We start from the raw sequence: 17,108 nt of genomic DNA on the forward strand, positions 1-17,108 counted from the left end.
CTTTTTTCTCAGTTCATTTAAATGACCTCAACCCTCATCCGATCTAGTTTAATTGGACAGACCATTCTTCCCCGAAATTACGAATTATAACATCAGTACAATTTTCTGTTTGGTTGGGTTGAATGTGTGTATAACATCAGTCTGTTGTCATTTGAAAGAGGAAAAATTCTACTAATCTAAAATATTTAGATTATGCAAATAAAGGTGAAACATTATAATGCTAAAAAAAGGAATCAATCTGAATCCATGTTACAGCCTCTGGGGTATATTAGGGTATCCAATATCCCCCTTTTTCCATCATTATTGCACTACCCATAGCATTTCAGTGCAATGTGTAAACTTATATTTCAATCATTTAAAATGAATTACAAACGTAAGTGCAAAAATAAAGGCAGACAGTGAAGTTGCTACTGGACCTCCACTTGGTAATTCAGAATAAAGGAGAATGACCTGTCGCTAGGGTTGACTTCTATCATAACATTAACGTCCTTGCATCCTGCCGTGCTGAAGCTGCCAGTCCAGTACCCGTCCGCATCCTGGCTCAGGGCATGCGAGTCCTGGCCTCCCGCATCACTGCGATCACGTGGGGACCCTATCTAAACGGACCGCGCATTGGCCGGGGAACGCGGCGAAGTCCACCAGCTCGTATCGCCTTCCAGTGTTACCTCAGAGGGTACGAGCATCATCCTTGAGGGTCGGTGCAGGAAATGATGTAACTGCAGGCACGGCCGTAACCCCCCGTCTCCGCCTTGTCCTTGGCGTACACGGAGAACACGTACAGCCCCGCCCTCGGGACCTGCACTTTGAAGTCCGTCCAATCGCCTCGCTTGGACAGGAAGACGTGCCTCCTCTGCTGGTCGTCTGTCATGGAGAAGGCGGCGGCGGACAGCTTGCCCATGAGGTCGAGGCGGGCCGCCGTGCGGAAGCTGAACGAGCAGCGGCCGTCCGCGGAGTGGACCACGGGATCCGGCTGCGAGGCCTCGCGGAGCCCCTTCCTCTCCGACAGCCAGCTGGGTCCCACGGGGTTAACCAGATCCGCCGGGGGCCTCATCTCCCTGGAGACGGCCCTGCACTGCAGCTGGTATCTACACACCAGGGTGTACGACTCCTTTTCTCCAGAGTCGCCTGCCTTCGCAAAGATTTCTAGGGTGTGCAGTCCAGTGCTTTCGGGGTAGACATCCAGATTCATTCCATATGGCCTGAGTGTCATTATCCCGCAGTTCTTTTTCCCATTCAAATTGTGTGAGAAGAGAACAGGTGATGAACTCTGAACTGTGATTGTTGTCTTTCCATCTAGAGCACGGAGGGGAGAGAGAGGGGCGTGTATGTTGATATAGCAGTTATCGTGACTATTAACTATGGGCACATTAGTTAATCTTGAAATCAGCACATATCTCAAACCTGTAATCATCAAGTCAGGTGAATCAGTCATTAATAATAGAAAAAAAGGACTGGAAATTATTAGAAAGTACCTGATTGTATAAGACATTGTTCTGGGTGTGAAGAAAGGAGGCCTAAATTATAAAATGAGCTCTTCTTATGGTCCATGTTCTCGTACTGCTTTAGGGAAACCCGAGGTGTCAGCAGCTGCCATTTGGCATCTTCTGGGAAGTGATCTCCCACAAAGAGCGCAGGATGAGTCAAGAAGTAGAACTCATTGTAACTGAAAGCACAAAGCAGTTATCTGAAGCAGTGAAATCTGAGATGGGTCACTCTCATACAACATCATCCTAATTGAAAGGTCCAGAGTGAAATCATGACTCCACAGTTATGCTGCGAGTGTGAAAGTAAGTACAAAACAAAAGTCACAAAACAAAACGCTATTATTTGAGCTAGCTAGCTCACTAGTAACTGTCAATGTACATCCATTTCCACAAAGCCCTGGAGACAGAAATGCTTGACTGGTCAAAGTGGTAAATGGACTGCATTTATATAGCGCTTTTATCCAAAGCGCTTTACAATTGATGCTTTGAATTCACCAGAGCAATTAGGGGTTAGGTGTCTTGCTTAAGGACACTTTGACATGCCCCGGGCGGGGGATTGAACCGGCAACCCTTCGACTGCCAGACAAGCGCTCTTACCTCCTGAGCTATGTCGCCCCCAAAGTAGTAGCATAGATACATTTTATGTGTGGGTAAAAAAACTCTTGTGAATAGCTTGTTTCAGTCCCATCCACTATGGCAACCCAATGCTTCATCGCTCATATAGTTTACCAGGTTCAATATGCATATGAAATTAACTCCTTAAATGGAAGGGAAATTTATATGCCTCCAAAACACAAATTACCAACAAAGAATGTTAACGATCACTGGTAACAAGGATTTTATTCCTAATATTGGTGAAGCAATGGTTATACACTTTGTTGTACGTCGCTCTGGATAAGAGCGTCTGCCAAATGCCTGTAATGTAATGTAGTGCAATTACTTTTTTTTTAATTGTCAGAATTCTACAGTAATTTAACAGGCTTGATTCTCCATCCAAGGGTCTCTGTACTGGTGCTGAACATGACTGGTTCCATGAAAACTGTTTTTCTTTGTTAGTTCATTTCATTTAATTACAAAACTAATGATCTTTGTAGGTAGCTTGCTACTAAGTTTAGGTAATTTACCAGCTGGTAATTAGCACACATCTGGAACGGATAGTAGGAGCAAACCTGGTTTTAATTGGGAAACAAAGATTTGCTTATAGACCATAATGATATGAGGGTTGTTTTCCAACCTCCAGTAGGCTAAAGGCTCAGAACACATCGTGCATGACATCAACACATTCCCGGGATGTTTTTTTTTTCCCAATAAAATCTCCATCTCTAATTGTAACTCACTCACTGCTTTATCCACCTGACTGTACAACATCCTTTTTTTTAAAAAGAAAAGTATACTCACTCAAATCTGAATTTTTCACTGCAGTTCCCAGCTCCCCAGGTACTGTCCAGCAGGTGCCACCTCCCTCCCAGTCGGACGGCGTTCCATGCGTGGTTCGTGTCTCCGTTGAAGCGTTTACCCAGCTTGTATCCCGCACCCTTGGAGTACCCAGACACCGTCTCACACTCAATGCCTGCAACTCTAAACAGAGTTCATTACATAGCATCTGTAGCCTTGCCATTAAGAGATTAGCACAGATATTAGCGTAGAAATAAATAAATAAATAAATAAATAATAAAGCCATTCTTAATAGTGTAAACATTTCCTAGAAAAATAAGTTCACTGCCCCAATAAGCAATCAGCACACACACCGCACGCACATACACACACACTGCAATTAATTCAATCAATTCAGACAAATCGAGTCAATTGGATGGTGATATCACGCAGCCATTGATCTCGCTTGTTCTTCAGTCGCTTGTGCTGCTTGGACTGAAAAAGAAAGGGGGAGAAAGAATGAGAGCTACCTGCACATTTCCTGAAACAGGCCAGCATAGCCTGCACACACCGCCTTCCCTGACCTTAATACATCAGCAGCGCCGCTCCTTCTGAGGCTGGGAACACGCAGTCCTTCCACATCGTACTCTGTGGACACAAATTCAAATTCAAATATCTTTATTGGCACTGAATACATTTGTAAATACTTTAGAATTATAATACTACAGAAATACTTCAGAACATGAATGTAAACTGAACAGAACAATTACTACATATGACGGTGGTAACAACAACAAACAACACTATATCAATTAATCAATTAGTTAATTGTCCCTAAGATTATGACAGGCAAAGTTGTACTTTGCCGCTATTACAGCTGTTGGCCCTTCTCCTGGGATTTGTAGTTTCTTCTCATTGGTTTGTGAATGCAACCAGCATTTTACATTCTTCCTACATACTCAACCGAAGTGTTTGTTTCGGAGAAGATGCGCAACACATCACAAGTTAAGCAAATGGTGGTCAAGAGGAAACAGAACCTCCCTCCCCCCTTACAAACATACAGCATATGAAGTGATACATAAAAAAGGTTGATGTGAGCCCCACATCCATTGACCCTCTTCAGGAGGTGCTCTTACCGATGTGGTGCGTGACCCACATCCAGATAGCTCTCAGTTTCTCTAGGTCACCACTAATTCCTTTCATCAGCTCCTGCACCAGGGCCTCCACAGTGTCCCGGTGTCTCACCTTAAAAGCAGAGAGACAGTGATTAAGGCCTTCACCCACAGTGCATATCCTTACTGTACAATCACTCAGCTTTGCTCAACTAAGAAGAGCACTTAGCCTTTATTCAACTAGGAATAGTATGTAGGTATTTATGGTTATAAAAATTCTGATATTAGGGGGGATGGCTTACCTTACTTGAATATGTGTCAAGGCTTTTCAGTTTACCCAAATCTATGTGCATTGACTTGAGGCTGGACTTGTCCCACGGGTAAGCTGAAATATAAAGCATGATGAAGAAAACTACATACTTCAAGGGTCTGCTGCAGGCATTACAAAACAATCATCTTTTAAAAATTAGTATTAGTATTTGTGTAAATAGACTCACCAAATTCAGTTTTCTGACTAGTTTTATTGTCAGCATCAACAAACCCTGAAAGAAAGTAAATGGCAACACAACTGAAGGGTGTCGTAGGTGGATGGACTATAATAATAATCATAATAATAAAGCTGCAAGCAGAGATGTCGGGGTCCAGGCACCAAAGGGGCGCCACAGAGCATTGAGAGCAATTTGCACCATTTCGAGATTTCTGCAAAAAAAAAAAATATATATATATATTTTGTGTCTTCATTCCATAATAGTATTTCTGGGGTGCATTGCAAGCTGCGATGGGAGGGGGGAGCCAAGCCGTGTGTAAAGTCCACGCATTTGTTCCTCCCAGCCTGGTACATGCACACATAAGGTCCTAATCATGCTGGAGCACCAGCTCATTTGCCCCTCTAGAACAGAAGTGCCCCTTTGATTTTTCCCCATTGCCTGCTGCTGCTCATTCTGGCCTTTATCTCTGTCATATTCTCGCCCACAAGTGCTCATGTAATGTGAAATGCAAGTGAAGCACACTACTCTTAAATAAATAAAAAATCTATAGATTGCAACAGATATCTTGCCTGAGTAAAATCACAGTTGGTTATGTCATGCACACCACTCAATGCACGCACAGAGAGAGTCACTTGTGACACTAATTCTTTATGTACTTCATTACAGTCTGTGCGCATACACTGTAGCTCTAGCCTACATTTAGTCCAACTTATAGCAACTACTGAGAATAATTCCATTCCCCATTGGTTTAAGATAAAAAATATAGCCTAATAAAATAATTATTTGTTGATGATGCACAAAAACGTATTAGGGTTCCATAACCCCCCTCCCCCCTCCTTTTCTCTGTTATTGTAACACTAGCAGACACCGGAAAAAACAGTACGCCGCTCACATACAACTGAGTTGAAGAGCAAGCCTGTTGTGTTAGCTCCGCCTACCCTCTCTGGTGGACCAACCACTGATAGGTGATGGAAAACGCTTCACTAACTATGCGCCGATTGTGATTTTTTTCCCGGGAATGTCGCCACAGACACCCAGTTCTTTAATCATAAATTATTATAATAATAATATTAATTAATATAACAATAGGCTCAATCACCATTGTGTTACCTAATTCAGCGTTAGATAGTGACTTAACAGACATTTATTTTAATGAAAATTACTTTAAATAGAAGTGTTTATGAAATTGAATAGCCTAATGAATATATAAATGTCAAGATAGCTCTTTTGATGAAATCCAGGGGTCAGGGACATTTTTATTTCAAAAAGCTCAATTTAGTTCTTTATTCAAGAATGAAGCAATTTGCAAGGCCAGACTTCTAGAAAACATAATAGTTTTATATCAAGGCTCAGCAACTGTACACTGCAGTTGTGTGTGTGTGTGGGGGGAGGGGGGGGGGGGTGGGGGGTTATGCTTGTAGCTATCCTCAGAGTGTGAATGTGGAGGGGGAGAGGAGCTATTTGAGTGACAGGTACAAGGCAAGCTGTCTATTTCAATTGAGTTCTATCAGAAAAGTAATTGTCACTCAGCAAAAATTAATCATAGCAACTTGTACTTTGTCATGGACTGGAAACCTAACTTTCACCAACTTTGGAGTGTACTGTATGTAAGGGTACATCAGCAATAATGATTTCAACATTGCAACTTTGAAGTGGTGACTGTAGCACCACCTAAGGTGGTAGGGGAATTAAATTAGTTAAAGCAGCTATGTTTTCAAGCGATCAACACCATTCAAGTTTTGGCTTGTTGCAAGTTAACTATGTCCATCTAACACCATGAATCTTCATGCATTTACACTTTAAAGCCCAGCAAGCCACAACCCTGTACGGCCCACAACATCAATGAAAGTCAAAAATTTAAACCCTACTAGCAGCCATATTGTTCATGCTATTGACATCATTCAAGTTTTGCCTTGTTCAGAAGAAGGCGCCCTTCAATTCAGAACATGTTTCAAGGCCGAAGAGCAAGCCTGGAATTAATCAGACCAAGAATTATTGCTGTGACTTAGCATCACATGCTAATTTTCATATACTGAAATAATACAATTTAAAGTGTTATTTTTTTTGAGTGCAACAATGGCCAATAATGCTATATATAAAATTTTTATAGCAGGCATGTTTTTCAAGGTATCGACACCATTCAAGTCTCGCCTTGTGTGGAATGACAAGCCCTTCGATTCAAAACAATCAAGGCCGAAGACCAAGTCTAGAATTTAACAGACCAAAAATAAAAGCTGTGACTTTGCATATGCTAATTTGCATATACTAAAAAATGATTGGCTGTCATTCTGCCATCGTTGAACATGGAAACTTTTCCTTTGCTATTTAGTAAGGCAGTGTTCTTGTTCCAAATGGCATCTTGATCACACTTAGGCAGACTTAAGAAGATTGTGGAAGTTGACAATGCTACATATCCAAGTTTTTTTAACCTAATGACAATGTTCAAGTTTTCAGAACATGTTTCAAGACTTTAATGGACACACCCAAAGGGGTCAAATTGATTGGCCAACCACGCAGCCATATGTTGACGTATAAACTATTGCTTAATTTAGTTTGGGACTACAAAGACGGTTCACACCAAATCTGACATCAACTGGACGTTTGGTTCATGAGAAGATTTTTTAAATTCAAAATGGCGCCCATCTAGTTGGCCGATTTTAAACTACAATTTTTATACTACAAATTAGATAGTATCTAGCACCGTACGAAGCCTGGTAATGAAAACCCCCCGGGGTTTCTGCCCCTACTCCATGACCTGGCAAGCTATTCCACACAATAACCACTCTCTGTGCGGGAAAAAATTTACTGTGCAAAATTTACCTTTTGCTAATTTCTTTTTGTGTCCAGTCGTTCCACCAAAAGAACTGAACCTGAATAATCTCTCGTAGTTAATTTTGTTAATCCGTTTTATGAATTTAAAAACCTCAATCAAATCACCCGTTTTGGTCAGGTTTCAGGATCAATAGATGCAATGGATAGGCAGTTACCTTTAAATGTTTACATGTCTTTAACAAAAAAAAACCTCAGGAAAGTTTTAATATTTCAGGTTGTTTAATTTCGTACCAAATAGCCAACCATCTCCAGAGTCACCGTCTCTCAACTTCTCTAACAGGCAACTGTTCCTAAAGATGAAGGCGTCATGCGTTTTAAAAATATTTTAAGATGTTCTCTCGATTGATAAATGTAACACGGTCAGTAACATAATGTACAACGCGCAAGCGGAGCCATTTCAGGTTCGTATTCAGGTGAGCTCGTGATCACGAGAAAACAACATTTGTTTCGTCCAGATCACGAGATAATAATTCGTGATCCCCAGATAACAGGACCAAATAAACATTGCATTAACATTAATAAGCATTTCAAAATAAATATCGTCAGAAGGAAATGTGGCCGATTAATAAGCATTTCAAAATAAATCTCGTCAGCAGGAAATGTGGCCGAATTAGCTAACCAGCTAGTTTGCAAGCCGAGTGTTTAAGCAGAGGAAAAAGTGGGAAAATTCCCTCTCTGACCCAAACTATGACAACTAAGATTTTCACCTTAGAATCAAATCCGTCTTACCTTGTTTATAATTTGGGTTTTAAAAACTCGAACTAGTATCAAATACACACTTAAAAGCACAATGCAACCCTTCAACAAACTTTTCCAAACTCCAATAAACTTGTTCCACTGAATCCACTCTCTGTACCACCAAACAGGCACGAGCAATCGAGCAAGAGTTTGATGTATGTGAAACGGGATGGTCGTAATAATTTTTAATTGTTGAAATTTTGCGGGGTCACTTGCATGCGTGTCATGCATAATAAATTGGCAGTCATATTGGACATGCCTGCCAAATTTCATGAGTTTCTGAGTATAGGAAGGAGAGGGGGGTTTAGCAAGAGGCAGAATAAATATAAGAAGGATAAATATTGAAGTAAAAACAATAGTGGTCCGAATCACCCTTGGTGGTTGGCCTCCTAGTAGTAGTAGACTTCTTCCTAGTTGCCACAATAATCATAAAAATGATGACGATTATGATTATTGTTCAAATTAAAATATCTCTTGAACAAAAAATAATTATAATTACCCTTGTTCTCATACACAATGTCATTCTTTCTGACTTCTTTTCCTGTAGGGCATAAAAAAGACTTTTCAATTTCAATTTCAACTTGGCTTTGTTCAAATTTAGAAGAAAAAAAAACTAAAATAGATCTGCCTCCCCGACAGGAATGCACAGCGGTTGTAAGATTTCAAGTAGATTTCTCAGAAAGGCTTTTTCATGACACATTAACAAAATTCTTTCACTTTCACTTTGTGTAAACTTTTTCTTGGTCTGATGAAAGAGCCAGTATTGCCATATTCCAACTTACCTTTACCAAAGGAAAGTCTTGCAGGCAACCTCTGTGTATTTTTCTGTGGGTGAATCTCCACCGTTACTACAAGACAATGCAAAGTGACATGCTGGAATCGTGTTGAGGACTGGCATGTTTATTGACTGTATGTTAACTCGGAGACAGGCCTCTTACCTTCGTTATGGTTTCTACTGCCTTTGTTTTCCACATCCTCCTCCTGATGCTCTAGAGTACAAACCAACTTGCAGCATTATGTTTTTTTGTGATTTTATTTCATCTGTTAAGTCTACGCAACATTCCTGAAGTTCAATATTACTTCTACTGCATTTATGATTTAATAATTTATGCATTACCAATAACACATAACCCATATAGTTCATACAAATCCTCGGAATGTATGAACACATATGTACAAAGTTTGCAGAAAAAAATATAGACCTCATACCTCTATGAAAAGTAACCGTCTTTGGCAAACTTGAGCTTCTTGGTTCTGGTTGAATATCAACTGCAGCTGCAAAAAGATGAATTATAAAAAAACAAGGGATAAGAGAATAATAGCATTTCTATTTTGTAAATATGTACAATATAATTCACAGGTAGAAAATAGTATTTCTGTTTGCATAAATAATAATAATAATCATAAGCATCAACATTATTAATAATAATTAATAATTATTGTTGATAATAATAATAATAATAATAATAATAATAATAAAAGTATCTCAAAAAGATTTTTACCCTCATTCTCAAAAACAATGTCATTTCTTCTGACTTTTCCTGTGGAGCATAAAACATTGTATACTGTATAATAGTGCAACTAGTGGAAATATGTACAATTTAATGGGCATGAAAATAAATAACCATCCATCCAATGACATCAGTATAGTATATTTGCATCTGCACTGGCCTTCCTTGTGTGCTTTGTGAGACACAATGAAATGCACCTTTGTTAAATACAATACAGTAAATGGGAAATGGTACCGCACAGCCACTGCCTCAATATCTAATACAATAATTTTGGACATCAGTGTTTTAGACCTGTGGTTCCCAAACTCAGTCCTGGGGGCCCCCTGTGTGTGTAGGTTTTCGTTCCAACCACAATCGCAGTCCCATAATTTTAACAGGCCACAAATTTTTCGTAATTAGGTATGTGATTTTCGGTCTGTTGGAGAAGTAGATTTGTCTGGGCCACGCTGACTAGTGGCAAGAGCTCACGCACCTAAAACGTGTGTTTTTCTCTACAGTTCTGGGCCCCACTGAGAGCAAGTCTTTTAGTTTTGTCTTTGGTTTCGCTTTCTTGGGTAAGCTCTCTCTCTGACTTGAGTCTCAATTTACTCACCTAGTTTGTCTTCCTCATTTTTTTCATTATCTTTTTCATCTTCATCGCCAGTAGCACAGCAACCTGAGTCATGAAAGAGGGTTGTGGATGACTTGTTGTAGGCATGCAAATATAACTCTAAACCCCTGTACTTGATTTGCATTTGTATCGTGAGAGACCCAACTAATACAAAATGAAGTTGGGTTTTTATGCTAGTTTCAGTCATCCTCACACTGAAATTGTACTTACATGCATAGCACAGGTAGAAAGGAAGTAGCGGAAAACAAAAAATAACCAGTAATATTTTTTGTCCAAGAGTCAGCCGGTTGTGAAAAGCCATTTTCCCCCTAGGAACCCTGATAGGAATGAGGAAAGAAATGCCCAATGACCACTGACATTTGCAGCTGAAAAGTAAGAAAGGTAACAGCTTTTGAAGGGTACCCCTATAGAGATCCCTATAAGAAAGGTGATTAGTTTTATAAGCACATGTATAAACACTATTTTGAGACATAACTAATCTACTTTGAAAATGATTTTCAAACTGAAACTTAGTGTCAACGGCATATCAATTGCACAAGTTTCCCTTCTTATGTTCCCAAACAACCTAAACATTCAACATAATAAAGTGATCAAAATGTCAGATTTTTTACACATTCAACTCAAAGGAATGGTTTGATAATTCGAACACTCAGGGAACATTACAACTAGCAGAAACTTTAAACAATCCACATGGCCCCTACCTGCTGGAGATCTCAATGAAAGATGATTTGAAAACCCTAACTTCCTGAACTGTTCTTCTCACCAGTGACTGTTGTCACGTAATATGTACAGGCTTTTTATGGCTAATAGACTTCCTGAAGTGAAATTGCAATCACTTGTCAGGGTTTCAGTTACTACAAGACCTTTCAAGGTCAGTCAAAGTACACTTACTTAATGATACTGTTTAAAGCAATAAAACAAGAAAACACCTTGAGATAACATCAAACTCAAATATCTCAGGTTAGCAACAGATTAGCTCATAAATCACCCAGTCCAGCATACAAACCTGTCCAGATAGAGCTTGGATACATTGAGCAGGTTATGGTATTCACATTGTTAATTAAATAGAAAACAATTATGAACTGTTCTATAATGACCAAACTGATTTGGTTATCAACTGGAGGGATCTTAAACCCATCATCTCTCTGTATTGCATGTTTAGCCAGACTCGTAATACAGTTACAGTTTCACTTCTTAACTTCTGTTCTGATTAGCTTCTGTTAATTTTTTTTATTTTTTTCTGAGGGGATCAAAGCTTAGCTTTCAGACTGTAATACAATTTCTACATTTACTGTAAAATAGCACGCAATTATAATCCTGTTGCATTGACAAGATAATGTTTTAGCGCCTGTGCAGGTGCAGATAAGACTTGAATGTTGATAATGATGCTGGTTTACCTCTGCACCAGTTGATGCACATCATACTACTTCTTGGAAGTGGGTTTTCTGTGCAGAACTGCAAAAAAGCAGGGCTTCCTGTTTTATGTAGCTGTTCATCAATGTGGATAAACTGAGCAAGCCTTCCTGAACAGGAAGTTAACCTAGCCAGCCCTTCAGAAATGAGATCACAATGTGAATTTGGTGTCTTTTTCCATTTCATCATACATGGTATTATAAAATAATGCTGAAACAAATGGAAATTGCTAAGTGGCTACAACTGGTTCAAGATGCAGCAAGTACAGATTGGGGCATTCACTACTTCTACATTGGCAGTCAACAAGACAAAGAATTTAAGTGGAATCAAAACAGGTTCATTCAGGATATGAACCCCAGACCTCTTGTACCCTAAGCAAGACTCATACCCCTAGACCAACCAGCCAACCAATGCTTTTTTTGTATGCATGCGCAAAACTATGTACTGAAGTTTAAATCATTTGATTGCATTTCACCCAATAAGGGGTCAACCGGATCTGAAGCACAAAGCAGCTGTTATTGCAGAGGCCAACAGGTTTTGCAGTGACACCCCCATAGGTTGATCAGGGCAGAAACTGCAAGTCAAAGTTGTATCAAAGATACGGAGAGAGACGATATGCCACTCCGTATTTTGTCAAGCGCCCCCTATCACAGTAAGTGCAAACAACCTCTAAAATGGCTGCATGAGATAAGGCTACAATTTGTACGTCAAACTCATAAGCATTTGATCTTTATTTCCCTCAGGTTCTGGCTGAGTAGAAATATTCCGAAATTATATTATTCACACGACCACTTGCTTATGAATTTTAGATATTCTTTTTTTTCTACTCAGCTTTCATAGCGGGATGTGGCTAAAAAGCATTGATTGGCCACGTCAAGTGAACTGGACGCTAGGTGTTCTCGACTGCATTACGACGTAGCATATGCAGCTAGTGGTTACCAATGAAAATAAATGAACACTCCTGTATCTTTTTTTTAAAAAGTGTAATAAATATTTTCTCTGAACAAAATGCATGTGCTTTCCCATCTGTTTTTTGTTTTTTTTTCCCCAGCACCTACTGTACTATACCTTTTAAGTGCACTACCTGTGCATTGCTATGGACTATGCTACTAATCACTGTAAAGATCTCTGTGAAACTGGCACAGACAGATCCAGGGAGTCTCTGGCTTTCTGGGACCCAACATGAGAAGCCCACTCCACGACTAGCTGAATCAAAGTAGTGTTATGTGGATAATAAATTAAAGAAACTATGGCATATATCAATTTAATTTAAAAAAAAAAAAAAAAAAACTAGTAAACGTTTACTCCAATTCTTTGTTGCGCTTCTTGCGCTTCGAGCGTCCGCTCTTGGTCATCTGGGTGGCATAATTTCCCTTCAGGGAAAGTACGTTTCTTCGGCTATATATTAGGCGTTCTTGTATATCTCGATGGGCGTCACCCTCCGACATGGCGTCACTCCGAAGACCAAATATGACTAAATTAAATAAATTAATACATGAATAAATAAGCAATGAAATAGATAATGAAATGAAAAAAAATAATTCACAGTGGAAAAAATTAATATCTATTAATAATTTTATTTCTCTTTTATTTATTTGATGATGTTTTTTCAGTGAACATGGAAGGGGCGGGGTCAGCTATCCTAGAGGCAGTAAGTAAATTGGACACGTCCCCAGGGAGTGGAAAACAGTCCGTGGCGCGAAATAGTTATCGAGTATTTATCAAGATCATAAAAATAGCGATAAGTTACGTGGTGGGCTGTTCAAATAGCAAATCCAAGAGCACCGATTTTAAGTTTTATTTCTCCCCACGCAAAAATACCGAGCCAATGAAGAGAAAACAAGTGGATTCAAGCCTCGGGGGGATGAGAAAAACTGGGATGCAGAATCAAGGTCTGTACTTGTAGTTAGCCATTTTGCCAACGGTATTATTTATAACATTAATTAGCTAAGAGCCTGTTACAGAAACGGCCATTTGTATGTTTGTTCAGTTAGTTACTTTAGGATGAGATGCGGCATAACGAGCTACATAACAATGTTAAATATCACATCTATTTAATTGCTTATTTATTGATTTCATTATTGACTTATTTGATTCATTGCTTAGGCTATTTATTTAATTGTCAAATTATTTAGTCTATTTCATTGCTTATTAATTTATTTCATTATCAATTACTCATTTAATTTAGTCACATTTGGTCTTACATTCTTTTCACACCACAGACTACAGTTAAGCTTGCATACAGAGGAGTCGAATACAATTCTTTAGTGTTTTTTTATTATTTATTTATTTATTTTTACATTTAATGAGGTAACTGCTAACTAGCAATGTTCGGCAAAAAAAAACAAAAAAAAAACACGTAGCCTAGCTAGCTAATGCTGCTGACCGACAGTATTTTCGTCGACAAAAGGAGATTTAAAGGCAGACTATGCAACATTTTACCTTGTAAATATTAGAAAATAACCAATTCCTCGGCATATTTATAATGCATTGGCTATCTCTGACTTTACACATTTTCGGAGACTTTGTGCAACTGTCGTTGCCTGTATTTGTTAGACTTTTCTAAAAAAAAAAAAATAAAAATAAATAAATATATATATATATGTTAGGGACATTTCTGGGTGTGGCGCACTTTTCTGTGTGGGGAGGGGTGAACGTGGCTGCAGGGCTAGTTAGTGAAGAAGTCCCTATACAGCAAAGCAAAAAGACAAACCTACGGGCTTGTTCAAGTAGTCGAGTTAAACCGAAGTTAGCCAAGGGGATTAAAAGCGACGCGGAGTTTTTTTTTTTTTTTGTTGGATCTTTAAGTAATTTACTGGCCTTAGAACTTTGCGAGGATCTGACATGTTTTATTTAAAGTTCTAGCGATAAAACCACATGGAATTAAGATATAATCGAATCTGCCGCCTTACTGTTCCTCAGGTCTCATTTTTTTTATGGCTGTCCTGTTACATAGGTACACTCATCGTGAGTGGGTGGGGTTGAAGACGGAGGAGAACATTTCTTTGATTTTATACACAGGCTGAGAAATCCCGTATATGCCTTTGAAGGTAAGAGCGAGTGTTTATTCATTTATTTTATTTTAGTCGAAAATCTTCTGTTGTGCAATGCCAATATTTGCGAGCTCGTGTTCCAGCCACAAATTAATTTATCTAGCCAGTTTGCGAACGTGCATATTTCTAATCGATAAATTCAGCAATCTGCTCTTTGGATTGCTTGGATTAAATTGTACAAGCAAACCAATAAACTGAGTGGCATCTTGTGTTTACACACAGGCTGTCAGTTTTTGTTTAACGTTACTGTGGGATCAGCTAACTACATTGGGTTTTCCCTAATTAGCCAGGTGTGAAGGATTCGCATTTGGCGAGGGGCCTAGCCTAGTTCGTTGGTCTCAAGTGCTGTCAGTTTTAACATGGCGGGCGACATGCAGGGCCGGCCCAAGCCTTTATGGAGCCCTAAACATAATTTAATTTGGGGGCCCCCCACCGCCTCGGCGAAGCTAATACTATTGACAATTGTCAATCATTCGCACACCTACTGTAAATCTAACACACCCATTATCAATTTTATTTATTACTGAAGTTGTAACTGAGAACATACGGCGTGATGGGTCGTTAGCATAGTTAGCTAATGTAGCTAAGTAGCATATACACAAGGTGGCCAGCTTTCAGGCTAGTGCACCAGCCTCTGTGTAAGCCGCGTCTGATCCCTCTGTTCTGATCCAATCCCGTGGATGCAACAGTGCGAGAGAACAAGGTAAATTATTAACACTAATGATTTTAGGCAGAAAATGGTTATTTGCTTTGAAGCAAAAGTGACCACCTTTTTTCATACGTATAAAATGCAACCATTTTTGTTACTCTGCCAATTGTCACAAATGTACATTTTAACATTTTAGGTCCAGATAAATAATATCTTTAAATATTTTACACTTACTAAGATGTTTTGTTATTCATTAAAACATATGTAGCTGCTTTCATTTAGTGATGTATTTATCAGCATTCCTCAGAATATACAAGAACGTAACTTAAATCATAACATGGACGATTGTAAGTGCGTTAGGTATACTTGTGTAAATGATTGACAGTGTTTGTGTTGCAAGGGGTCGCTTATGAAGAGTACAATTATAGAGATTTATTTATAGATGCCTTGAAATTTTAAATATATGCACATATGTACATACATAGTACCCATATATACACACAAACAAATACAGTATCCCTTAGGGGAATTATTACAATGTAAGCAACCAATGTACATCTGTGCAGCAACAGCACAAACAAGTACAACAGATTGTAAGGGGACAGAAGCCAATGTTAAAAACTTTTAGGCCACCTGGTGGCTGTTATGTGCTATTGCTGAAGCTAACCCACTGCATGTGATCTGTGCTTCTGTCCCTGCCTGTGCTCCACCCTTTTATACAGTCTATGGCTCCACCCCAACAAGATGCTAATTGCCTGATTGGCTTCACCTGCCGGTGGCCCTGCAAAAAGCCTGCTGCAGCTATGGAGAGAGACATTTGTGGACCCCACAAAAGGAGTGTTGCAGGAGTGCTGGGAGAATGGGAGGTATCAGACAGGATAACTTTGGTTGGGTCGGGAATGACATAGCAAAAGTGTTTGATCTGAGGATAAGCCTTTCAGTATGCTTGTATGGCCTTATATAGACTGGAATTTGCTAGAGGCAAAAAGGAAAGAAATAGGTAAAATTGCCTTGGTAAGTGCATTCAACTATCATGTAATGAAAGAGTATAGTGATTTTACACAGTTTTTTACAGATGGCGCAAAAAAACCTGAGACAGGAGTGACAGGATTTTGGGTGGCAATACCAGCAAAAGGTATTGGACTCAACACCAGAACATCCAATAAGTTAGGCGTTTACGCAGTGGAGATGTTGGCAGTGTTGGTTGCACTATGATGGGTGGAAAAAACTAGACAGGATAAGGTGTTGATATGCTCAGATTCATCCTCAGTCCTAGCAAGTTTAAGGTCTTTCCATTCTAACAGCCGTCAAGATATACTATATGAAATCCTTCTGTCAGTCGCAAGAATAGCAAATCAGGGAGGTCAGGTACAATTTTTGTGGGTTCCAGTGCATGTGGGGGTGAATGGGAATGAGAGGGTGGATGAGTTGGCAAAGAGGGCTTTAAAGAAAGGAAATCTAGAAATGCAAATCAATATCAATAAAGCAGAGGTTGAATGTGTAATCTGGGAAAAAAACAGTCAAATGTGGAAAGCAAGGTGGGACAGAGAGGGGAAAGGGAGGCATCTATATAAAATCCAAAAGAGTGTCAAAGTTACTAGGGTAGGTAGTGGAAACAGGAGAGAGGAAACTGTGATGACAAGGTCAAGGTTGGGGGCACTGCACTAAAAACACTGAAAATGGTAGGGAAACGCCAGGCAGGCTTGTGTGGGGGATGTCAGGAAGAGGAATCAGTGGAGCACGTAGTTCTGAGTTGTAGGAGGTATGGGGGACAGAGAGAGATGATGAGGAATAATCTGAGGGAATTAGGGGTGCAGGAATTCACATTATGGGTGAGAGCACAG

The 17,108-nt window shown here is 39.5% G+C and overlaps 1 protein-coding gene and 1 long non-coding RNA gene across 3 annotated transcripts; both read right to left on the reverse strand.

The window, feature by feature from the left end:
• Positions 1-668: 668 nt before the first annotated feature.
• On the reverse strand, positions 669-9,817 carry ky (kyphoscoliosis peptidase). Its single transcript, XM_064341154.1, has 13 exons — positions 9,779-9,817; positions 9,531-9,609; positions 9,238-9,303; positions 8,967-9,017; positions 8,811-8,876; positions 8,528-8,569; positions 4,468-4,512; positions 4,273-4,355; positions 3,995-4,103; positions 3,389-3,506; positions 2,883-3,062; positions 1,473-1,663; positions 669-1,293 (listed from the first exon to the last, which is right to left on the reverse strand). The coding sequence occupies exons 1-13, from the start codon at positions 9,815-9,817 to the stop codon at positions 683-685; spliced, it is 1,680 nt and encodes a 559-aa protein (XP_064197224.1). The 3' UTR covers positions 669-682.
• A 313-nt stretch (positions 9,818-10,130) lies between these two features.
• Positions 10,131-10,985, reverse strand: LOC135256434 (uncharacterized). 2 transcript variants are annotated; one of them, XR_010330433.1, is made up of 3 exons: positions 10,851-10,985; positions 10,360-10,466; positions 10,131-10,194 (listed from the first exon to the last, which is right to left on the reverse strand). It is a non-coding gene; the product is annotated as an uncharacterized LOC135256434 (long non-coding RNA). The 2 variants fall into 2 exon arrangements; XR_010330432.1 differs by lacking the exon at positions 10,851-10,985 and having other exon boundaries at positions 10,360-10,828.
• Between the last annotated feature and the right edge of the window lie 6,123 nt (positions 10,986-17,108).

The sequence above is a fragment of the Anguilla rostrata genome, chromosome 6, assembly GCF_018555375.3.
Source record: "Anguilla rostrata isolate EN2019 chromosome 6, ASM1855537v3, whole genome shotgun sequence".
Taxonomy (NCBI): Eukaryota; Metazoa; Chordata; class Actinopteri; order Anguilliformes; family Anguillidae; genus Anguilla; species Anguilla rostrata.